Below are 24,746 nucleotides of genomic sequence, written 5' to 3' on the forward strand. Positions count from 1 at the left end.
CGTGGGATGCCGCGCTGGTGCAGGTTCGAGAGTCGACAGGCCGGTAGGGCTGGGGCCAAAGCAGTTGGTGTCTTCTTCTCTTTTTAGCAGCTGCAGGGCAGGTCTTTGTTCTTCTTGCTCTTCTTGTCGTTTTTCTATCTGGAATCTGGGGAAGGAAGGTTCAGGGGGCCCCTAAATACTAGACTTAGGGGCGTTACAGGTAGGTGAAGGCCAGGGACCAATGGGTCCTTGTCCTGGGGTGGGTACACCCCCTATCCTGCCTCTCTCCTGTGGGAGGGGGGCAGTAGCCTAATCCTGATAGGGTAGGGCCTCCCATCTTCAAGATGGCGAGAGCCCGGAGATGTGCTTCACCTCGCCTCCCCCACCTGAGGGGTGGGGTGGGCAGGCTGGCACATCCCCTGTCCTTGTATGGGGTTTCCGGCCAAGCTTCCCGCCAGAGTGGGGGGTTGCAGTGGCCTGGGGAAACTCCAACTGGCGGCATGCCTTTGAAGCTTCCCTTTGCTCATCCTGGGGGAGGAGATTTCTCACCTCACCCAGGATGTGCATTGTTGCAGGCCCGGGAGAGCAGGGGCTCTCCCACCCAGGGGTCCAGCAACGTGTCTGCTGTGTGGCAGCCTGGGCAGCCTCAGAGCAGACGTGGATTGCAAGTTAGCTGTAAGGGGGCATCTTCTAAGATGCCCTCTGGGGTGCTTAGTACATTAAATCCCACACTGGCATCAGTGTGGGTTCAATGTGCTGAGAAGTTTGATACCAAACTTCCCAGGCTTCAGTGTTGCCAATATGGTGCTGGGGAGCTCGTGTTTGACAAGCTCTCAGCACCATGTATTCTTAAATGACAGCACTGCACTTACAGTGCCCAGGAATGGACCCGGGTACTGTAGGGGCACAGGGCTCCTGCTCCTGTGCCCACACCATAGGCGTAATGCACCCAGCTAGAGGGGTGGCTGACATATGCCTTGGCAGTGTAGGTGATGGGCATGGTACACAGTGATGTGTGCCATGTCGACTCTTTGTTTTGTCCTACACCCAGACACTCAGCCTGCAAGGGCAGTGTGTGTGTGTAAGGGTACAGGGCCTCTGAGGGTGGCACAATGAGTGCTGCAGCCCTTAGAGGCCTTCCCTGGTCACAAGGCCCTGGGTACCTAGGGTACCATTTACTAGGGGCTGACATGTGGCTAGGGTTTGCCAATTTGGAGTTTGTGTGGTTTAAGGAAGGAACATAGGCCCTGGGCACCTGATTGGCAGGAACCCAGGGTACACTCAATCGAAGTACATTCAGCAACTTAGCAAAAAGTGGGGGCATACCATGCAAGAAAGATGGCACTTTCTCACAGTGCTGGAGTGAACAAAGACCACGAGGACGACCCCCCCGCGACTGTGACCCCGAGTCTGGTACCCAAGGACTTCCCTCGACGCTCCTGACGACGCCTGCAGCCTCAGAACCAGGTACCCCCCCAACCACGATCAACAGAGGGTAAGATTTCCCGGCACCAAAAGGCACCCCGTCGCCCTGCGGCCCCCTGTGCCCAACTCCTGGGTACCTACCTATCCTCCAACTACCCAACTTACCTCTCGAAGTGGTGGTGGCACCTGAAGAATCTTCGTCCCTGAGCTTGCAGTCTTTTTCCAAACCCGAGCTTTCTCATTGAAATCAATTGAGAGCCCGAAGGCTCAAAAGCACCCTGCACCCAGCCGCCCGAGTGGCCCTGGCAGTGTAACCTCTACACGTATCTACTTCCCCATTTACCCTGAGTAAGTGACCAGGAGCCCAGCTCCCACAGCCGCGTGGCCTGCTAGTCAGCAGCCACCAACCAAGGCCCCCCTGCCTCCCTTAGGATAACATTGAGCCTAACTCACTCTGCACCCTGCTGCCCCTTTGCCGCTGAGGGTGTAACAACTGTACCTACCTGACCCTGGGAGACCCCTTAGTCTGCACCCAGAACCTTAACTTTGCCTGTCGAGTACTTACCCAAAAGCCGATTGTAGTAGTGTGCATATTATTTATATATTGATGTTGTACATAGTTGTAGTACTCCTTTAAGATTCATGTACTGGAGAAGCTGTTGATTATTGAAGCAGCTCCATGGTGATGGAATACTCTGGTGGGGAGTTTGGTCAGTTGCATCTGACATATTGTACCTGATGGATGGGATCTTACTTCCTCTACAATAAACTCAACTCTTCTCATCTCAAGCTGTATCAGATGTCATAATTTGGATAATCTTACACTGGCGACGAGCATGGGATACATCATCATCCATACAGAGTTGTGAAGCTACCATTTTTTTTTTTATTTGTATGAGGAACTTTGATGCCTTAAAGAAGATCCCAACATCTGATATTGATTCTAGACTGGACGTTATACTTTCTCGTAAGTGCTTTTCTTTTTTATGATAAATCTAAAGCTTTGCCACATTTCTCGGCCCTTAAACTTAAGGAATTTTTATTAGAGGGCCGGGAGAATATCGATGTGGGCTTAACGTGATCCTGGAAACTTTGTTGGGAACACATTTTCCCTAATATTAAATTTGAGAAATATATGTTGTGTTCACAAAGTAAGGATTCACCAGATTTAATTCTGAAAGGAATTTCATATAAGGCATTGTTTGAAGTAAAGTATGTGTCCATTCGTTTCATCTGCTCACTTTAATTGGAAAGTCCTCGCAGCTGTGAATGTCCTTTGAGTTTAAACTATCTGACTGTGACTCTCAATTTATACTTGTCAGCCTGCGTTTTGTGTGATAAGTTGCTGCTCAGGATAATTTCTCTCACTCATTTTCCAGCAAGATTACATTTTTTGGGTGTGAAAGATTTTTTTTTATGAACAACCAAGTAACTCTATCAAGAACAAATAACTTTGTAATGCCCACCCTATTGTGATCTTTCTACCAACCCCTATAACATCTGACTCAACGCACGAGCAACTCGCCAAGATCACTTGACATGCTTTAAAAATTGTTTTGGTTTAAAGCTAACCACAACATACGTTTAATTTTATACTGTGATCTTTTTTTTTTGTTTGTTTTTTTTCAACTTGTTGTGCCGTTAGGTTGAAGTCTCTAGCCTGCCTGGTAACGGCATCAACTGTGTGCATTTACTTTTCCACCTTCTTTCAATATTTTAAAAAAAAAAAGAAGAAAAAATGCGTGTTTAAAACTCACCGCGTGTGCATTCTACCTTTACACACGATGAGGAGAATGTTCGTGCTGACAGTCTTCGTTGGATCTTCGTAGTTCGAGTGAAGAATACAGTGCGCTCTTTGATCAGCTGAGGCTCCGGTAGTCTCTGTGAAGTCTCTACGGTGCGCTGTACGTGGAAGCCATTTTCCTTCTGATTGCTTGGTGCTCGGCTCTTCTTCCTTCCGCCTGTGGTTGGTGAATCTCCACATCCCCGGTGATCTCCTCATGCTCAGGGTATGAACATTATTGGTACTCCTCACTCCTTCCAGAATCATTTCCTCTTTCAGAGGAAACTGAGGTACTTTTCATTAAAAAACAAAAAAAAAGTGGAAGTTCAGTGCAACAGCGCCATCTTGTGGATTTGACCACTAACGCTCATATATGTTAGATCTTCATTATTGGTGTATGTTATTGAAGAGCCCTATCATTAACATTCTTCTTCTTTATGGGTACATTATTCTCCATACCTTTTGAGTTGTATGCAATTTTAGATTTGTGTATAAGCTTATGTATATAAGTCTTTATACTATTTGCAACACTGCTTTGTGATTTATTGTATTGGTGAAAGGTGAACTTTTTTTGTTTTTTTGCTATCTGAAATTTACTTTACATGTTCTTATCTTCATTTGTAATTTAATTTATTCCTCATTTAATTAATATACAGAACGTTGCTACTCCACCCTTCTTTCTAGCCAATCCTGGTGACCCACCAATTAGGTGGCAAAAATGGAAGAAAGTATTTGAGAGATATGCCAAAGTGTGTGGAACTAATTTAAGCGCGGAAAGAACTGCTTTACTTCTCCACTGTTTGGGCTCAGAGGGTCAAGAAATTTGTATACTAAAATTAGATCGTCATTGCTTACCTAAGGTAAGCACTATTCTTGAGCGCTATCATTTTGGGAGACGTACTCAAAATGAAAGGGAATCAGTGGAGAATTACGTTACTGCTCTTAGAAAATTAGGGTCTTCTTGCAAATTTGGAGGTCTCTTAGAGGAAAGAATAAGAGATCAATTCATGCTAGGATGTAATGTACAAAAAGTAAGAGATGACATATGGCAGAAAGATGACCCTACTCTTGAAGAGGTACTGGTTATTGCAAAACAGATTGAACATTTTCTTAAGTGTGTGGAAGTGATAACCAAGAATGAGAATAAAAGTGAAAATGTTCAAGTGGTCAAGGTGCACGGAAAAGAAAATAGTGAGAGTAAAGATAAGAATGATAAGAAGCCCAAAACTTTTAGGTCTGAAAGAAAATTTACGTTTGCATCTAAGGATCAAGAGTCTAATTTCAAATGTTATAGGTGTGGGAGCCCCAATCACCTAGTCAATGACAGGAAATGTCCTGCACTCAAAGCGAAATGCAATAAGTGCAAAAAGGTTGGGCACTACTCCTCCTCTTGTAGATTCAAAAAGGTTGATTCTAAGGTAAACATGATATGCAAGAATGTTGAAAGTGACAGTGCGTCTGACTCTGAGGTAGATTGTGGACAGATCATCTCCCAAATATCCAATGATAAAAAGAAAGGCCCCATAGATGAGGTGATGGTGGAGCATTGTAGAACAAGTGTGCTTTTTGATTCCGGCGCAAAGATTACTGTTGTTTCAAAAAAGTTCTATGAGCAACATTTAATGAACAGAGTCAATCTATTGAAGGCAGACATAAATCCTTATTCCTATGGTGGCGAGCCAATAAAGTTAATAGGTTACTTTAATGGTCATTGAATATAAGGGCAGAAACATCTCCGGAAAGGTCCATGTTTCCTATAAAGGAGATAGTTTATTGAGCTGGTTACACCAAAAAATTCTTGATAGATCCCAATAGTGACCCACCTATAATATTGAAAGAGGATTTCAACATAAATATTATTGAGTTACAATCCTGTAGTGACGAATACACCTTGAAATTGAAGAATTCTTTTACAAAGGTCTTTAAAGATGAATTAGGCTGTCTGAACGATTATGTTCACAAGATCAAACTAAAATCTGGGGCTGTTCCTTTTGCTAGCAAGGTACGGGGGGTCCCTTTGTCGGTTAGAGAAGAGATGAAAGATCAATTGGAGAAGCTCAAATTAGAAGGAATAATAGAGGAAGTGGAAGGGACACAGTGGTTGGCTCCAGTAGTTGCCGTTCGAAAATCGGACGGAAGTCTCAGTCTATGCATTGATCTCAGAGAACTGAATAAACAAGTTGTAGTTGACAAATATCCCCTCCCTAAAATTTCAGACATGCTCATGCTTCTCAAGGGAGCAAATGTATTTTCAATGGTTGATCTCCAATCAGTTTACCACCAGATCAAATTAGATGAGGAATCTAAGGATTACACCTCGTTCATTACTCCTTTTGGCACATTTAGATTCAAACGTTTACTATTTGGTCTTGTTTCTGCAGCCTCGGTTTTTCAGAGGGCACTTGAACGAGTCTTGGAAGGTCAGAAGGGTGTAAAGATTTACCAAGGCGATGTCTTTATTTATGGCAGAGATGAATGTGCGCATGATTTAAGAGTGAAGGAAGTCTTGGAGAGATTTAGTTTACACAATCTCACGGTGAGGATTGATAAGTGCAAGTTTAGGAAATCTTCTATTGATTACTTGGGACACACAATATCTGGAAAGGGAATTGAACCTAAGAGTGACTTGGTTAAATCAATAGAAAATTTAGCTTCGCCTAAAAGTAAAGAAGACCTCCTGAATTTTTTGGGATGGCTGAGTATTACAGCAAGTTTGTTAAAGGGTTTGCTGAAAAGTGTGTTAACATGCGTACCCTTCTTTGCAAAAGTGTAGAGTTTATATGGAGCAAGGAATGTGAGGCAGAATTTACCATGATCAAAGAGTATCTTAGAGAGACACCTAGATTGAGGAATTTTGACCCTGCACCAAAGTCTGTTTTGGTCACCGATGCTAGTATGAAAGAATTGGGTGCGGTATTACAGCAGGAGAGTAAAGGGAAAACAGATGTCATCCTTTTTCTGTCAGAGTCTTAGAGGAGCTGAAACCCGCTACTCAGTGATAGAAAAAGAGGCGTTAGCCGTCCATTGGGCTACGAAAAAGTTAAAGAATCTATTATGGGGTACCAAATTTGTGGTTCGGACGGATCACAAGCCTCTAGTTGAAGTTTTTAATAAGGAGGGAACCAATGCCATCGCGAGCAGGATTTCAAGATGGGTTGTTGACCTACAAGGTTATAATTTTAAGGTGGAATATCTACCTGGTGTACGTAATTATACAGCCGATGCTTTGTCCAGACTGGTAACACTAGATGAAGGTTGCGCTGAGCAAGAAGAGGAGGAAGAGCTCGAATGGGTGTGTGCCATTGAGTGTGGTGGCATAAAAGAGGAGAAATGGAGAGAAGAGTGTAGAACTGATGAGGAACTTTTAGAGTTATCTGCCTTTCTCAGCAATGGATGGGTTAAGAAAACGCAAGGTGTATCCGAGAAGTACTGGAATGTGAGGGGTGAGTTATCCATGTCTGATGGGTTGATATTTCGCGGTACAAGATTAATTCCCCCTAAGTGTTTTCGTGAGGAGTTGATCACCTTAGCCCATCAAGGTCATCAAGGTATTTCTAAAACCAAAGAAAGCATCAGACTTAACTATTGGTGGGCTGGGATGGATTTAGACATTGAGAGATTAGTGCATGAGTGTATTCCGTGCACATTAAGTGAGAAATGTTTTAAACCAAGAGTACAACCAATGGTCATTAGGGATAGACCCAATGCGCCTTGGGAGGAATTGGCACTTGACATTTTGGGTCCAGTTAAATGTAAAGATGGTGAGTTTTTTTTGTTTGTTCTAATAGACTTGTATTCAAGGTGGCCCGAAATTAAGATCACAAGGTCTATTGATTCTAAACATGTCATCTCTTTCCTCATGGACGTCTTCACTAGAGAAGGTCTTCGTGGATATCTCCTTACAGATAAGGGGGTACAATTTGTTTCTAAAGAAATGGGGGAATTTTTAGAGAAATGCTCTATTAAGCATACGCGATGTTCTTTATACCATCTGGAAAGTAATGGAATGGTGGAAAGATTTGTCAGAGTTCTCAAAGAATCCATTTCTCTTTCCAAACAAAACAACGTGGATTGGAAGGAGGGAATTAATAAAACTGTGGAATGTATAGAATCACGCCCCATTCTACCACTGGTTGTACTCCATTTCTCCTCCTTAAAAACAGACACCCAAATACCTTCATCACACCTTTCTGGATCAATCAAAAGGTTGTCAAGAAAAAGGGAGATATGTCTTCTCTTAAGTCATGGAGGGAAAGAGAGGCTAATAAAGTAATGGATCGTAAATTGAGTTTTGACAAGAGGAAAGCTGTAAAGAAAACAATTGTTAATGTAGGAGTATTAGTTATGATTAGAGCACCACCAGGACGGAAGTCTTCTGAGTTATTCAAAATGGTCCATAAGGTTAAAAAAGTTTTTACTAATGCAATCAAAACTGAAGATTCTAGGATTTGGAATCTCAAAAGAGTAGTTGTTGTTAATAACTCTTTGTAAACCGTGATTTGGATAAGACAAGTGTAAACTCAGGCAACAAGTGTCATTCAAGTTCTTTGAGAGAAAAGAGTAAAAGGTTTACAAAGCTTTCAGCAAAATTCAATGACTATGTTAGAATTTAATCCTTATTTCTTTTTATGTTTCTTTCCCATTTTGTTGTTCTTCTTTTGTGAAGGAGGAGGATGTGTAGTAGTGTACATATTTATATATTTATGTTGTACATAGTTGTAGTACTCCTTTAAGATTAATGTACTGGAGAAGCTGTTGATTATTGAAGCAGCTCCATGGTGATGGAATACTCTGGTGGGGAGTTTGGTCAGTTGCATCTGACAGATTGTACCTGATGGATGGGATCTTACTTCCTCTACAATAAACTCAACTCTTCTCACCTCAACCTGTATCAGATGTCATAATTTGGATAATCTTACACCGATAACTCAATTTTCTCCATAGGGTAACATTGACTGGTTTCTTCTGAAATTTCTTCTAAGTGTGGAGTTTTCAAAACTTAAAATATTCACCAAAAAACAGCAGAGTAACAAACGAAAATACTCACCTGCTATTAGGTGAGATCCCAGTGCTGGATCTTGGTGCCCAGCAATGACCCTGAAAAATATTCACAACCGTACTTACCAGTAACCCAATTTTCTTCCATAGGAAATCATTGACTGTTTTTCTGTGAAATTTCTTCTAAGTGTCGATTTTTGCAAACTTCAAATATTCTTTTAAAATCGTACCAACTGTGAAAACGTAATTACTTATCTGTTTTAGATAGAGGTCCCAGTACTGAGTCTAGGTACCCAGTACTGGATTACAAAAGTAACGAGAACGTACCATACGTGCTACTTGAATTTTCTTCCATAGGGAATCATTGACTGTTTTCTATGAAATTTCTTCTAAGTGTCCACTTTTAAAATAGCAAAATATTAACTAAAAATCATAACAGTAACAAAGTCTACTTTTATCACTTGTTTCTAAGTACTGTCCCAGGACTGAATCTAGGATCCAGTCCTGGAATCACAAAAGTATTCCTGAAAGTAATCTATTGCAATTAACTTAACTTCTATTGAACTCAATGCATTATTGTTTAAAATTGTGTTGCTTATTGCAACAACTTGTAATTTTCTACAAAAGCCAATTGCATATTGCAAAAGTATTTACCTAAAGCATCTCATTCAGAGAAAGTATATTTTAATACCTATTGTTGGTTCTAAAATAAAACAGATATATATTTTTTATATAAACCATTGGCCTAGAGTTCAGTTATTGAGTGTGTGAAACCATTTTGCTGACTGTGTGTACAACAAATGCTTTACACTGTCCTCTGATACTGCCTTACTGCTCGACCAGCTACTACTTTAGAGAATAAGGTTATATCTAACTTAAGCCTCTGCCAAACCTCTGGGGACTGTGGACTCTGTACACACTGTACCTATTTGGGAACAGTATATACAGAGCCAGTTTCTCACAATATACACACGCGTTAACACCGAAAAGACGAGCGCGGCCACGAAAGTGAAAGCGACCTGTCCGAGTGAAAGTAACCTGATCCACAACTGATGGCACCCAGCGTGCCGCTGCCTGCTCCCGACAGCTGGAGGCCGTGAGAGTGAACATTTACAGAAAGGAGGGGACATGCACCTGCCTCAGGACAATTGTGTGCTTTTATTTTTGAAAGCCACACTCAAAGGCCAATAGAATGTGTGGAAAATAAAAAGCCACACGCACAAGTTTAGCGAAAGTCTGGAGTGATTCCAAGAGGCCCTCTCCTAGAGCAGCGCATGCGCGCTGTGCTAGCTCGACCTAAAAAGGTGCTACGATGCGAGGCGACATTACTTAAAGGGAACAGTGGGTCAGTGGCTCATTAAACTCCCAGCCTAGGAGTGCCCCATAATGGCCTGCGAGGACCAATTTGAATATACCTTTTTGATTGTGTTGGCCCTATGAAATCTAGGGCACCACTAACATTTAGAGTGGGGGGTGGGACTGCTGCAGAAGGACAGCAGCCTATCCATATTGTTAGTAATTAAAAAAAGTCACCATACCTCCCCCGGGGGTTGAATTCCTGACCCCGGGAGCTGTTTCTCATTGTTTTAAGCATTTCCAGAGTTCAAACCTTTGCTCTTGGTCTCTGACATGTGGACACCCCTTGAGGACTGGTCCTATTGCTGCATTTTGTGGTCTGTAGATTGTGAAGAAAGACTTTACCACAAATTATTCTGAAGTCAAAATGCTTTGACTGCATTGCTATTAACTCCTCCCCTGCTCATGACGGAGCCATTCTGTCATGAGCCACGGTTGCCGTGTGCTCATGACGGAGTGGTTCCGTCATGCCGCGACCGTTGGCGGCCGCTCCGCCCACGCGGCTCTGTTTCCCCGCCTGTGCGGGGGGACAATGCAACTGAGTGGAGTCATGATGGAACCACTCCGTCATGAGCACAGCTCAACCGTGGCTCATGACGGAGTGGCTCCGTCATGAGCACAGCGCCACCGCGCTCCCCCCCCCCCTCCCCCCCCTCCCCCAGCGCTGCGGCGGAATTCCCGCCGCAGCGAAGGGGTTAAACAATGAACGTTTACTATTATAATGAATGCTATTGTTTATTCATACTGCGCTTACTGATTTTAATGGTGTTACACTGTTTAAACAGAACATGTGGCTGTTTTTGCTAATGTGTTGACACCATTTCAAATCAAGTAGGGTTACCTCATTTAAAATGACACCGCCTTATATTGTGATATTGTACCTGATATAGGTGGAGGTATTGTGACTATGGGGTTCAAGACCCACTAGAGGAGTAATGTGGTACAAGAGGGTTGCCGGAGGAAGTCCCATCTACATTAAGTTTATGGATGAAATGTATTGCTTAGTATGTAGTAGTGCTTGTGTAAAACATTTACTTTTTCTTTTTAAAAGGAAAAGCACTGACTAAACAATAATTTGTGTTGCCATTGTGTGCCAGAGACTTGGGAGTGCTAGCCCACACCACCTGTCTTGAGTAGGTGTTCGACTTCTCTGTTTCGCTTCCTTGAGAGGATTTAGTGCTACAATGGATTACTTGGTTCTAGTAGTAAAATAATTGCAAACCAATTACTTGTGAAGGACTCTCATCCATAGCAACTAATAACATTCAAAAGCACTTGTATTGAACTTGGTGCCAAAGACTTTGCTAATAGGATATAATTGCAAGCAGAGCGTTCACTTCAAGGGAATATCTTCTTTTGATCAGTGACCGTTTTGTGGTTTCTAAAATATGGCTTGTTCAGAATACAATGTCTTTTCCTTGGGGATGTGCTAAAGTAAGATTGTGCCCATGCATTTGCTTATGACAACTGATGAAGTTGATACCCATGTAGATGGCCACAAGATTTAATAAAATATAACGTTGCCTATGTGGGTACTCATCTTCAATTTTCGTATTGTTTTTAAGCCAGTGAAGAAAAAGAAGATAAAGAGGGAGGTGAAGATTCTGGAAAACCTACGAGGGGGGACCAACATCATCAAGCTAGTAGATACGGTCAAGGATCCTGTGGTAAGAGACTCAGACATTTTTAACATATGGAGCACTTGAAAAGAGCATCTGGAGGCTTTCATGGGAAGACAAGGACTGTAGTGTTGGTAGTACATAAATGATAGTGGAGTAAGGAAGTTAATGAACAGTGATTTCGTTTGGTGGATACTGGAGGAGTACAGGGTTTACAAAATTGATATTGATGCTTTTGGTTGATGTGTGATAAGTCATCCCTTCTGGAGGGAATGTTATGAATCCATACTAATTTCCAGTATAAACACAAACCCAGCTAGGTACTTATTGAGTATGCTGAGTGGGATGGGGCTAACGTAAGCATTGAACAGGTTAGTATTTGACACTGAAGGGGTTTGAGATAGAATTGTTTTTATATTGAGATTCGGAGGGTGAAATTTCTACAAATATTTACTTGGCCAATGGATGGGGTGCTTTAGAAATGTATCAAATTAGAACAGCAGTCGCACTATGTCAGTGTTATGGCAATACCCTCTAGTATTGCCAGGTTGTGCATTCTAGCAAGGATCTGAATATGACACATTTCTGTTTATAAAGGACTATGAACACACAAGGGCTCTCTTTACGTGAAACTGGTAATCGCAAGCTACGTTTATGAATTTGCTCTTTTTAGGTCAGCTCTTTGATTATAATAAGTCTGTGAATGTCCTAGCGCTTTCTGTCAGCTGTAATAATGATTATAGCGAAGTTCAGGGTATATGCGTAATCTAATTGTGCCATCTGTCTCTTTCTTACTTTAGTTGTAAGGAAGCATCTTATGAATTGCTCTGGCAAATTCACTTTAAAGCATTCACTCGATTTCTCAGAATGTTTCTGTAAAAAAAACTGGATTATATTTGTGGCCCGGGGCCTACATTACTAACTGAAGATCAATGAGACTACTCATAGTCTGACCTAACCACATTGTGTATTTCTTGGACAAATCACTTAATTTCTCTGTGCCTTAGTTCCGTTGTTTGCCATAATTGGCAAATTGACAAATACAAAAAAAGTATGGATACAATGCTTAAATTAATCTCAGGCACTGGTAATTACTTTAGATGCATCCTGCTTAATTGGAATATTTATATTTTTGCTTGCCATGATTGTCAACATGCACCAGGAGCTAAATCAATGAAAATCACAAATCCTGTTGATCAGATGTGACTTTTTTCTCAAATGTGATTGGTTGATGAAGGGGATTTATTCATTTTCTTTCACTGTTTAGAATTTGTTTTTCTTTTTTAAATTACGATTTCCACAGCACTTTAGGGAAGGTGGGGGGCGTGTTACGTGTCCACCATGAGAACTGCTCAGTATCAGGAGAGTGATGGGGCACTCAGAGGTGTGGAACAAAGTAATAACTTCAAAACATTGAGTTCACTGAGGTAAAATTGTGATTTTTTTTTTTTTTTTTTAAAGAAAAATTTGACGTCACTTAGATAAACACACAACAGCCATTTCGAAATGACACAGGAAAAAGGCTTGACATCCAAAAGCAAAGCATGCTAATGGATATTGCATCAAGACCCAGATGCTCAGTCGACAAATTACTCACTAAGTGATAGTTCTACCCTGGACCCAGAGGAAACTTTACCATTATGAACATGGAGCAACGTGTGCCGAAATGAGGAGTTTCAGCATTGAAGTCTCAATGAAGAATACAACACACGCCATGTGAACATGACTCATTTGGATGATATCCAGGAAAATACTGTTATGAAATTCTGCTCATTAACCCTAAATTACTGAGGACTGACCTTCATCAGGTCAACAACTTATTTTTGCCAATGGACGCCAGTGGCATCTAAAGCCTTTCTATTATTAAAAGACCATACAGCACCAATGGGATTGACAGTGGGTGAACTGTGATTTAGTGTAAAACCAGGCCTTTATTCATTCCCCTCAGTGTGTGTTTGACGAAGTATCTGAGGACTGAATACTGCAAAACATATGGAAGTTGAAATGTCTAGGAATTATATTTGTCAACATAGGGGAGCAGGGCAGGTCCCCCGCACACGCACAAGGCTCCTACTCCAGCTGTCTGAACTCTGTTGAACCACACACCTATACACAGCACCCGGGACAAAGGCCCCACTTCAAAAAGTTCGACACTGTTCTGTCAGACGAGGATAACTGGGATTAACCTCAAGAGGAATGGGCGAGATAGAAGCAATACTTCCAAGAAAAGGGTTGGCTTCGATATTGGAGTAAAAAAGGTTTTTAAGTCTCCCACATAAACTCAGTTTGGGTAAGAAAAAAACACAACACGAAAATGTTAGAAATGGGGGTCTCTAGTTGGCAATGGATGGCCACTGTCCAAGTAGGGACCCTTCTTCCTAAGTCAGAGTAAGCGGGCTACACCCTTTGATAACCCCTGTGGTAACGTAGCACGAGCAGCTAGGCTTATCTCAGAGGCAGTGTGTGAAGCATTTATGACCATACACAGTAACACAGTGAAGAACACTACAAAGGGACACCACACAAGCAATTATAGAAAAGTAATTATCTTTATATATAGATTTATCACCAGACCAATAACGGTAAAAAGCCACAAAACGTAAAATAGGATTGTTCTTGAAATGTTGCAAAAATAGTTAAGTGTGCAAAGAGGAGTTCAGTTCAAAGCAGTGGTCTCTGTGACCCTTTTACTTACAAAGTACCTGGATTCTGTAGCAAAACAACCAAATGTCACCAAGGAGCTGTAGCGATGATTTTCCTCACGCGAGGCCAGCGATGCGTTGAATCCTTGCCGCAAGGGAGGATGATGCGCTGATCTGCAGAAGCATGTGGGACAAAGCGACAAACTTCTCCACGCTAAACTGGCGATGCGCTGAAATCCTTGCCGCGAGGGAGGATGATGCGCCGAGCCTGTTGCGTGTGCGATCTTGTTGCGATGAAAAGAAATGGAGCTCCGCGAGGGAGCGATGATCCGGGTGCAATGCGATGAAAATGGCAGACTCCCGGCGTCCGCGCTGCGATGTCGTAAAGCGATGATCTCGATGAGATGATCTTTAGTTCTCTTCCAGGGGATCCTCATCAAAGTCATAAGCATTAGAATATTCCCGCCCATGTGCGGGATCCCGGAAACAGTATATTATATGTGCCCCACATATATATATCCATACATATATACCTATATGTATACACAAGCAATTGCAGCCCATAAACCCTAGAGCTGAGCCATGCTGTAAGGAATTTCCACTATACATAAGAAAATAGCATTATAAACATGAGAAACAACATTATAACTTGTTTAGAAACTGTTTTAATGCTTAGAAAACAGCAGAAATTCTTAGAAAACACTGAAAGCATAGGAAGCTCCCAGGCTGCATTGCAAATACCCAGTCTAAAAAGACTGAAAAGCTAACTAATAGCTGCATAGCAAAAAACTGACACCGTGCCTTTAAGGCACACCTGACCCCCACCTTCCCATCATGCCTCAGGGGTGGCAGTTAGGTCAGTTGTTCTTTCCGGCTCCTTCTGGAAGGATCCTGGCAACAGAGCTCCACTTTTTTCTGAGTTTGTCAGAAAATATTGTCTGTTTTTCAACTGTTTTTTCCCTTACTTCGACGTTTTACATCTAAGGAAGTAAGAGGCTGTCTTTTTTAGGCAGTTTTGGGCATTTTTTCCAACTTAAAATGCCATCTCTTTTCGATCCTTGCCCTGCTTATGGCAAGAAGAAGGCCAGGACTGACTCTCATAGGGTCTGTATCCTGTGTCTACCGGAGGATCATGATTCCACGACATGTCCTCACTGCCAGAGCCTGTCCAAGAGAACTTTGAAGGACAGAGAGCGAATTCGCATTTATGGCCTGGCACAACCATCCAGAGGGCGATCTCCGGTGAGGAAGGGCTCCAAGAGGCCTAGAGATACATCTAGAAGCAAGTCCTCTCGTCCTTCCGCCTCAGAGTCGGGATCGGCGCTGAGGAAAGATGTTCCGGTAGGTCGTGTTTCCAAGAAGAGACTTTCGACAGCGGGCTCGCCGTCGAGAGCAGGTACGTCGTCGACGTCGCAGTCCAGACCGCCATCGTCAACTCGGCGACTATCGACGTCAAGATCTAGAGCCTCTCCGCCGTCGTCAACCCGGCGACGATCGGCGTCGAGAGACACCACCCCTCCGCCGTCGTCAACCCGGCGACGATCGGCGTCGAGGCCTCCGCCGTCAACCAGTCGACGATCTTCGCCGAGGAGCAGGGAGCCTCCGCCGTCGTCATCTCGACGACGATCGGCGTCGAGGAGCATGGACCCTCCGCCGTCGTCATCCAGACGGCGTTCGGCGTCGAGGTTGCCATCTGCGTCGACGTCGAGAGTGGCAGCATCTCCGCCGGCGTCTCCACGGCGTTCGGCGTCGAGGGAGAGAGGGCCTCCGTCGTCGGCTTCACATCGCCGTTCGACGTCAAGGCAGCATTCTTCGCCCACTGAACATGGCCGCCGGTCCACATCGAGGCGTCGTTCGACGTTGAGAGGAGAGTCCCGGCGAGAAAGAAGGCGACGCCACGGATCGACGTCAAGACCACGCTCGACGTCGAGACAGGCCTCGGATAGGTCGGTGGTCCTGGTGACAGTCGGCTTCGCGCCATTCCTCCTCTCACTCAGGGGCATCTCCACGACCGGCTATTCCACGAGAGCCTGCCAGCCAACCCCGTAGGTCTTCCCCTCAGACTCAAGGGACCATTTCTCTGTCGCCCAGATGGCTGCTGCCAGCACATCATTGGCAGGACTCAGGGGCTACAAGGAGACTGCGGGAATATGTCAGTCAAGTGCATGACTCTCCGCTGCAACGGCTGGTGGAGGCTGTGGACAGAGCTAGTCCTCCCAGACCAGCACGTCAGAAGTCGCCTGACAGCCGGCGACGCAGATCGCGCTCCCCCAGGCGGGAGGGGCGTTCATCCGGATCACGGACTCGTGATCATCGCCGGGAGCAGAGGTCACCATCATCGTCCTCTTCCTCGTCCACCAGGTCCTCCATAAGGGACTATTCACCCACGCTATCGGGCAGCCCAGTGTCCAGGGTCTCGCCCATAGACGACATCAACACCTACCAGGAGGTGCTGCAGAGGGGAGCGCAGAAGTTGGGGATTGAGATGTCAGTCCCCCAAGTCACCACGTCGGTGATTTTTGAAGCACTTCACCAGAAGTCTGCCTCTCGTCCACTGCTGCCTTTGGTCCCAGGAATCATGGAACCCGTCATGGACACCTTCCTCACCCCGGCGACCGTCAAAGCGGTTCCGGCTCGTATCCTCAAAAAATATAAGCCGGCTACTTCTGATCCTGTCTTTGTGAAGATGGACCCGCCTGCGGACTCAGTAATATTGGCGGCTGCAAGAAAGGGTCAGACGGCATCGGCCTCCTCTTCCGTTCCTCCAGATAAGGAGAGCAGAACCCAGGACTCCTGGGGGCGCAGGGCCTGCTCGTCCGCGGCGGCTTCTCAAAATCTCCAGCGCGGCGGCGCTGTTGGGCAGATACGATAGGGCTCTCTGGGACTCGATGGAGCGATTCAAGTCCAAGCTCCCCAAGGAGGACCAAAAGGACTTCGAAGAAATAGTCACTGAAGGGGCTCTAGTGGCTAATCAGTCGATTAGCACGGCGGCGGATGGTGCGCTGCTCTCAGCCCATTCTTACACACACGGCGTGTGCGCCAGGAGGTCGTCCTGGTTACGGCGGACAGGGCTCAAGCCGGATGCCCAGCAACGGATTTTAAACCTCCCGTTCTCTGGCACCTCCCTCTTCGGCACTCACACGGATGAGGAGATGGGGCGCATGAAAACTGAACTGGACACCCTCAAAGCTGTGGGGTTAGAGAAGAAAAAGGAATTCAAGCGCCGTTTTCGACCCACCCAACGCAAGGGGCCTCAACAGAGGGTTCAAACCCCTCAGTGGTCTCAGAGTAAACCCCAAGGAAAATCGCAGTTTCGAGGCGGAAAATCCGGCAGGGCAGAGGTGGACACCAGCAGCAGTCCTCCACTACCACAAGAGGAGGAAAGTCATGAGCTGTGGCTTCCTCTACGACCGTTGCCCACTCCAGTGGGGGGGGGGGAAGTGCGTCACAACATCTAGCAGAGTGGGACAGCATCACAAAAGATCGCTGGGTGCTGAATATACTGCGAAATGGATATGCGCTATGTTTTCGAGCGCATCCGAAAGACATCCCGCCAAAAAGGTCCCGTCCTCACCACTTAAAACTGCTCCAACAGGAGGTGAGGGACCTTCTGCAAAAACAGGCCATAGAAAAAGTTCCTCCTTCGCAGGTCGGAAAAGGAGTGTACTCCCGGTACTTCCTTGTGCCCAAAAAAGATCAAGAGCACAAGTTTCGGCCGATTCTGGACCTTCGTCTCCTAAACAAAGTCATCGTCAAGGAGAAGTTCCGTATGTTGGCGCTTCATCAAATATGTCCACATCTGCAAGTAGGGGATTGGATGTGTTCGGTGGACCTCCAAGATGCGTACTTCCACATTGCCATTGCGAAACATCACCGCAGGTACCTGCGGTTTGTGGTCGGAAGCAAGCATTATCAGTACAAAGTCCTTCCATTCGGGCTCAAGTCGGCTCCGCGAGTCTTCACCAAATGTATGGCAGTGGTGGCGGCCTACCTACACAAGCAGGGTCTATTCGTCTACCCTTACTTAGACGACTGGTTGCTGAATGCTCCATCCCAGCAGCAGGTGAAGAAAGACTTCCAGACCTGTCTGAGACAGTTGCACGCTCTCGGCCTTCACGTCAACATGGCAAAGTCCGTGCAGCAGCCCACTCAGTCCATCCACTACCTTGGCTCCGTTCTGGACACAAGCGTGGGAAAAGCGTATCCTTCGGGGGAGAGACTGTCTTCAATGAAGCGGAAATGCAGGCTTATGCAGCAGATGCAGAGGCCGTCAGCCCGGCAGGTAGCATCTCTGCTGGGGTCCATGGCGTCCTGCATTTTTCTCATTCCCAACGCCAGACTGCGAATGAGACCTTTGCAGCAAGCTCTAGAGGACCAATGGGATCAGTCCACAGGCCGTTGGGGAGATCGAATCTCTCTCTCCCAGGTGGCGAAATCTTCCTTCGCATGGTGGACTCGTCAGGACAATTTGATGGTGGGAGTCCCGTTTCACCAGCCACTTCCGGTGCAATCGGTGGTGACAGATGCATCGCTGCAAGGTTGGGGGGCCCACATGGGGTGCCTCCAAATACAGGGTCGGTGGTCTACAAAAGAGCAGGGCTACCACATAAATATGCTAGAACTCCGGGCAGTCCACCTGGCTCTAAAGGCGTTCCTCCCAGCAATCAAGGCCGATTCAGTCCTGGTGCAGACCGACAACACCACAACCATGTTTTACCTGAACAAACAGGGCGGGACTCGGTCACGCCCCCTCTCCCAAGCACAGGCGATCTGGCACTGGCTGCTCGCCCGGAACCTCTCGGTAGTGCCACTGCACCTTCCGGGGGAGTTGAATATCAAGGCAGACACACTCAGCAGGCACTTCGAAGATCAGCCTGACTGGGTGCTGCACGACGAAGTGGTGGCAGACCTGTTCCATTGTTGGGGTCGTCCAGAAATCGATTGCAGACGACGTAAATTCAAAATGCCACGCCTTCGCGTCCAGATTCCACCGTCCAGGGACCAGGGGGAATGCTCTTTTGATGGACTGGTCAGGGACATTTGCCTACGCCTTTCCGCCCCTGCCTCTGATTCCGAAGGTGGTGTCCAAGCTGCTCAGATCCGACATGAAGATGATCCTCATAGCTCCGGACTGGCCGCGCCAGTGGTGGTACCCGGACCTTCTCCATCTCTCAGTGCGGCCTCACAGGCGACTGCCTTGCAGGCCGGACCTGCTGTCCAAGATGGGCGGGAGGATTCTGCATCCCAACCTTCCCTCACTGAACTTAACAGCATGGCTCCTGAGGTCCTGCAATACGGGCATTTAGGTCTACCGCCTGACTGCATGCATATTCTAAAAGAAGCGAAGCGACCCTCCATGAGAGCGTCTTATGCTTTTAAGTGGAAGAGGTTCTTCATTTGGTGTAGGGAGAATCACCTTGATCCTACAAAGGGGCAGGAGGATGTCATCCTCCCTTACCTTCTGCACTTAGCTAGATCAGGCTTGAAGTATGCATCCATCAGGGTCCATTTGTCTGCCATTACAGCTTACAGGAGGTCTCCCAATCAACCTTCCTTTTTCCAGATGCAGGTGGTCAAGGACTTCTTACAGGGGTTGAAGAAAGTTTACCCCCCTGTTCGAAACCCTTCTCCTCCGTGGGAGTTGAACTTAGTGTTGTCCAAGTTGATGGGCCCACCTTTTGAGCCGATCCACAGAGCTTCCTTACAGCATCTGTCTTGGAAGGCCGCTTTTCTGGTAGCCATTACATCGGCACGCAGAGTAAGCGAAATTCAGGCGCTATGTACTAAAGAGCCGTACACAGTTTTTCACCAGCACAAAGTGGTCTTAAGGGCATATCCATCTTTTCTCCCTAAGGTAGTGTCTGATTTTCATATTAATCAGTCCATTTCTCTGCCATCCTTCTTCCCGAATCCAGCGACCCTGGCTGAGCGGTCGCTCCACTCCTTAGACCTCAAGAGGGTACTTAAACTCTACCTGGAAAGTACCAATGGCATTAGGAAGACGGATCAACTGTTTGTCAACTATGGCGCCATGAGAACAGGCTTCCCAGCAGCTAAGCGATCCATTTCCAGATGGATTGTTTCCTGCATTACCCTAGCCTACCAGCTGGCGAAAAGGCCCTTACCTTTGGCCCCTATGGCTCATTCTACTAGGGGGAAAGCGGCCACAGTAGCTTTCTTGCATGACGTTCCAATGGCAGAGATCTGCAAGGCGGCCACTTGGAAATCGGTTCACACCTTTACCAGGCACTACTGCCTCGAATCCGATTCCAGGGCGGATGCCCAAGTAGGCCAAGCCTCCTTGAGGAACCTGTTTGGGTAGCTGGGTCTATCTATGCATACTGTTCCTTCTCTGTTTTCTTTCGTTTGCCCGCAGGGGGATGAGGTGAGGCTCGCTATTCTATTCTAATGCTTATGACTATTGATGAGGATCCCCTGGAAGAGAAGGATTAGTTACTTACCTGTAATCCTAGTTCTCTTCCAGGGGTATCCTCATCAAAGTCATAAGCAACCCTCCCGCCTCCCCGGGCAAAGGTGTGATCGTTTTCAGAGGTTATTATTTCTTTGTGCCATGACGTTTCAGTCCCCGCAAAGAACAACTGACCTAACTGCCACCCCTGAGGCATGATGGGAAGGTGGGGGTCAGGTGTGCCTTAAAGGCACGGTGTCAGTTTTTTGCTATGCAGCTATTAGTTAGCTTTTCAGTCTTTGCAATGCAGCCTGGGAGCTTCCTATGCTTTCAGTGTTTTCTAAGTATTTCTGCTGTTTTCTAAGCATTAAAACAGTTTCTAAACAAGTTATAATGTTTCTCGTGTTTATAATGCTATTTTCTTATGTATAGTGGAAATTCCTTACAGCATGGCTCAGCTCTAGGGTTTATGGGCTGCAATTGCTTGTGTATACATATAGGTATATATGTATGGATATATATATGTGGGGCACATATAATATACTGTTTCCGGGATCCCGCACATGGGCGGGAATATTCTAATGCTTATGACTTTGATGAGGATACCCCTGGAAGAGAACTAGGATTACAGGTAGGTAACTAATCCTTAGCGAGCACTTGGAGGCCCGCAAACATGAGATGCGATAATCTTTGTGTTAGCGAGCAGTTGGCGTGCGATGCGATGATCCTCGGGTTAGTGAGCCTTTGGCAGCCCGCAAACGTGCGATGCGATGATTTCCGGTAGTGAGCCCTCAGCGACAGCAGCGGGATGATTTTTCGTACGCGCTTCAGCTGAGGCTGCTTGCAAACGGACGTTAGCGACAATTTTCAGCACTCTTTTCTCTGTAGTAGAACTAGAGGCCCTGTAACTCACAGGAGCCTCACCTGCAGATAGAAATCATCGTTGGGAGGAAACAGGAGGCTGGTGGTGGAGTTTGATGTGCATGAGACTCCAGCAGGAGGCTAGCTCTCTTCTAGCCCTTGGGTGATTGCTTTAGCAAGTTGAAATAAAAGTTCTCTTCAAAGTCCTTTTCCTCTTCTTCCAAGTCCAGTAGTAACCACTGCAGGCCAATCCAAGAAACAGCACACAAGCACAAGGACAGTCACCTCCTGCAGATTCCTTCAGTTACACGGACAGAGGTCCCTCTTGTTGTCCAGGTGCAATACAAATTGTAGGGGTTTCAGCACAAATATTTATACCCCAAAAGTCTTTGTTCTCAGAAGCTACAAGTCACTTAACCCACCCAGAACCAGTTCTGCCCAGTCCTGGAGCACTTTGTTTACCAGGCTACATCCTTCCTTTCAGAAAGAGGGGGTCTGCCATCAGACGCGCAGTGGGAGGTGGAGCCGGCATTCACCTTGCCAGGCACAGCCCTATTCAGGTCAAGGAGCTACCCCTCCCCATACTCCAATGCAGATCTCTCTATTCAACCCAGGTCTGACTAAGCCTGCCCTGTCCCTTCAAAACCAGACAGCCAATACACAACAGCAGAGCACACTGGAAGGCTTAGGCAAGAAAATACCTATTTTCTAAAAGTAGTATTTTCAAACACAGAATATAAAAATAAACTTCACTAAAAGATGTATTTTAATATTCTGAGCTCGGGCATACTAAATTCGCTTTTCTACCATGTTCTTTGGGTCAGTTAGGACTATAGAATGTAATAGTCAAACCTCCCATTCTGGCCTATGGAGAACAGGTAGCCTTACAGTAGTGAAAAACGAAATGGGGTGTAATTCACTACCAGGACATAATACACACATCAGAGCATGTCCTACCTTACACATACAATGCACCCTACCATAGGGATGACTCCCATGATGCCAAGGGAAGGTTCAGGGGCTGGGAAGTGGGTGCACTTCACAGCCAAGATGGCAGTTCTAGACTGCACACAAACTCTGCAGTGGCAGGTCTGAGACACACTTTACAAGCTGCTTCTGTGGGTGGTGCAAACCAGCGCTGCAGGCCCACCAGCAGCATTTGGTTTACCAGCCCTGGGCACACACAGGCCACACTACTAGGGACTAACAGGTAAACCAAATAAGCCAATCATGGATATACCAATTCACATGTCATATTTACACAGGGAGCATTCACGCTGTGGCACTGAATGGCAGTGGCACAGCGCCCAGAGTATCTATTACCAGCAAAAACAGAGGAGACAACAGTGAAAAATGGAAGGGAGACCCACGCCAATGGTGCCAGCTCTAACAGAAAAGAAGACTTTGGCATCATAACCACATGGTCCGAATGAAGGCACTTGAAAGCTCAGCACCCTTGACATCAGAAAAGCTTTTGACATTGAGTACCACTTAAGTATCTAAACAAGATGGGCATTAATAAACCGATGAAATGCACACTGAGGTTCTAGGACATCTTACCACAGCCATCTCACTGACACGTGATTTGAGTTGCCGAGTTTCCATTGTGAAGACTTGGCTTCTTTGTCCCTTCTTTCTCCCTGACCCACATACATTAATACTTTTTTCTTTGCACCACCTGAATTATTTTTTGTATTTAAAGGGTGTCTTCTCTTGTGAGGTACATTTGGGTGGGCGATGAAGCAGTATTGAATACAATTCCATGGCCCCCTCCCCATGTCGTCTTTTTTTTTCTTTTTTCTGCTGTACACGTGCCCCCAACTCTTTCCCTCCAACCACCCACTCTCACATCCCTGGTTTTATTTTTGTATGGGTGGGAATACATTTTCATCCCATTTCCCCTTTTCCCTTTTGCTCCATCTATGCTTTGACATCTTTACAGTGCAGATGGGGAATTGTCTGGTGGAGCTAACAGCCTTGAGGGCTGTCAACTGAAGAATTGATGCACACACTGGACGTATTGATAGGGAGTCCTCAGAAAGCTACTCTTTATATCCACCAGTAACAAAACTGCTCAAAGGACTAACTTATAAAAAGCCATATGTCCAGAACGCTGTGACACAAAAAGAGCAAAGTCTACACTTCTGGGACACACAAAAAAAAGCAAAGCTTACACTTCTAGGACACTCGGGCGCCTATACAGACACCTCATAAGTACTCACATACAGTTTAAGGAGGGAGTGTAGATCCATATCAGGCATTTCGTGACCCAGTACTAGAGGGAGGGCGAGGACGATGCATGAAACTGGAACCACATTGATTCTGTACTTGAGGAATAGTTTGAAACTTATCTTGTTAAGTCTATTGGCCAGATGAGCCATAATTTTACCATGCTAATTCAGGGAGCAGCATTGCACAATGTAACGCTGCAGGTAGAGAAAGCAGAAGATGACTTCTTAATGGAGAGGGTATCAGAAAGAGAATCAATACTAGTTTACTCTAATGCTAAAAAGCTGTAATAGGCTAGTCTTAATGACCTTTCAATACCCGACTTGCTAAATGTATGGTGGAGAAAAGTTTTAGGAGCCAACCTGGATACAAACCAAAGCAAAGCCTTACTCTCACAGGACAGACAGCGACGGTTAACACACTTGGCTCAAAACATTTCCAAACGAAAGACCGTTTCAGTGCAGTTGTACAAGTTGGTACTGGGCATAACTTCTTCCGCAGTCAACCTGGATCCGCTGGCATGGCTGAAGATGAGGCCATTACAAAAGGAGCTGCAAGCGCAATGGATCCTATCGGAAGGTTTGTTCAAAGATTTGATAAACATCACGCCATAGATGGTGAAAAATTTAGTGTGGTTCCTCAGATATCTCATCTTTGAGAGACCGCCTTTTCTGTCTGTAGTACCCAACTTAGTCATCACCGCAGATGCCTCTCTAGAGAGCTGGGGTGGGCAATTGCAGGACCTACAAATCCAAGGGGCTGCGCTTCAAAAAACAATGCATATCAACCGCTTGGAGTTGAAAGCGATCTGTTTCACCCTACAAGCTTTTCTTCCAAGAATAGCAGGAGCTTTGGTGCTGGTATGTACGGGCAGTACAACCACCATGTACTATATCAATAAGCAAGGGAGTACAAGGTCGCGAACACTGTCTCAGGAAGCCAGAGAACTTTTAAGCTGGCTCACAACTCACAAGATATCTCTGAGGGCTGAGCACGTGTCTGTAGTAAACAACAACAACGCAGTCACGCTCTGCAGAGCCAAAGACAGTTGGCAAGAGTGGGAACAGGATCCGTCTGAGCTGGAAAAGATATTCTCACTGTGGGGCAAACTAGCATTGGATCTCTTCACGACCGACTAAAACACCAAATGTTAGTTCTAAGCAACATTTAAGTTCTAAGCAAGACATACAAGGTAACATGGAAAAGATACTGTACATGGTGTCAACAGTCTAACCTGCATCCATTGGAAGCATCACCCGAGCAGATTCTGCATTACCTCTTGTTGCTAGCTAGATCAGGATTGGTACATGCGTCTGTAAAGGTTCACCTTGCTGCAATTTCAAGGTACACACGTTCTGCACATTCTCTCTCCTCCTCTCCCCCCTCTCCCCCTCTCCTCCCTCTTCTCCCTCTTTTCCCTCTTTTCTCTCTTCTCTTCTCTCTCT

The 24,746-nt window shown here is 45.6% G+C and overlaps 1 protein-coding gene across 3 annotated transcripts in view; it reads left to right on the forward strand.

Moving 5' to 3' along the window:
• Nucleotides 1-24,746, forward strand: part of CSNK2A2 (casein kinase 2 alpha 2) — a 367,342-nt gene that overhangs the window by 102,366 nt on the left and 240,230 nt on the right. For all 3 annotated transcript variants that reach the window (XR_014972222.1, XM_085638579.1, XM_085638580.1), the window contains exon 3: nt 11,107-11,208. Coding sequence is in view for 2 of the 3 variants with exons in the window: in XM_085638579.1 (XP_085494705.1) it covers nt 11,107-11,208 (102 nt within the window). In the remaining variant the exon portion in view is untranslated. The remainder of the gene's footprint in view (nt 1-11,106; nt 11,209-24,746) is intronic.

Source organism: Triturus cristatus, chromosome 12 (assembly GCF_964204655.1).
Source record: "Triturus cristatus chromosome 12, aTriCri1.1, whole genome shotgun sequence".
NCBI classification, from domain to species: Eukaryota; Metazoa; Chordata; class Amphibia; order Caudata; family Salamandridae; genus Triturus; species Triturus cristatus.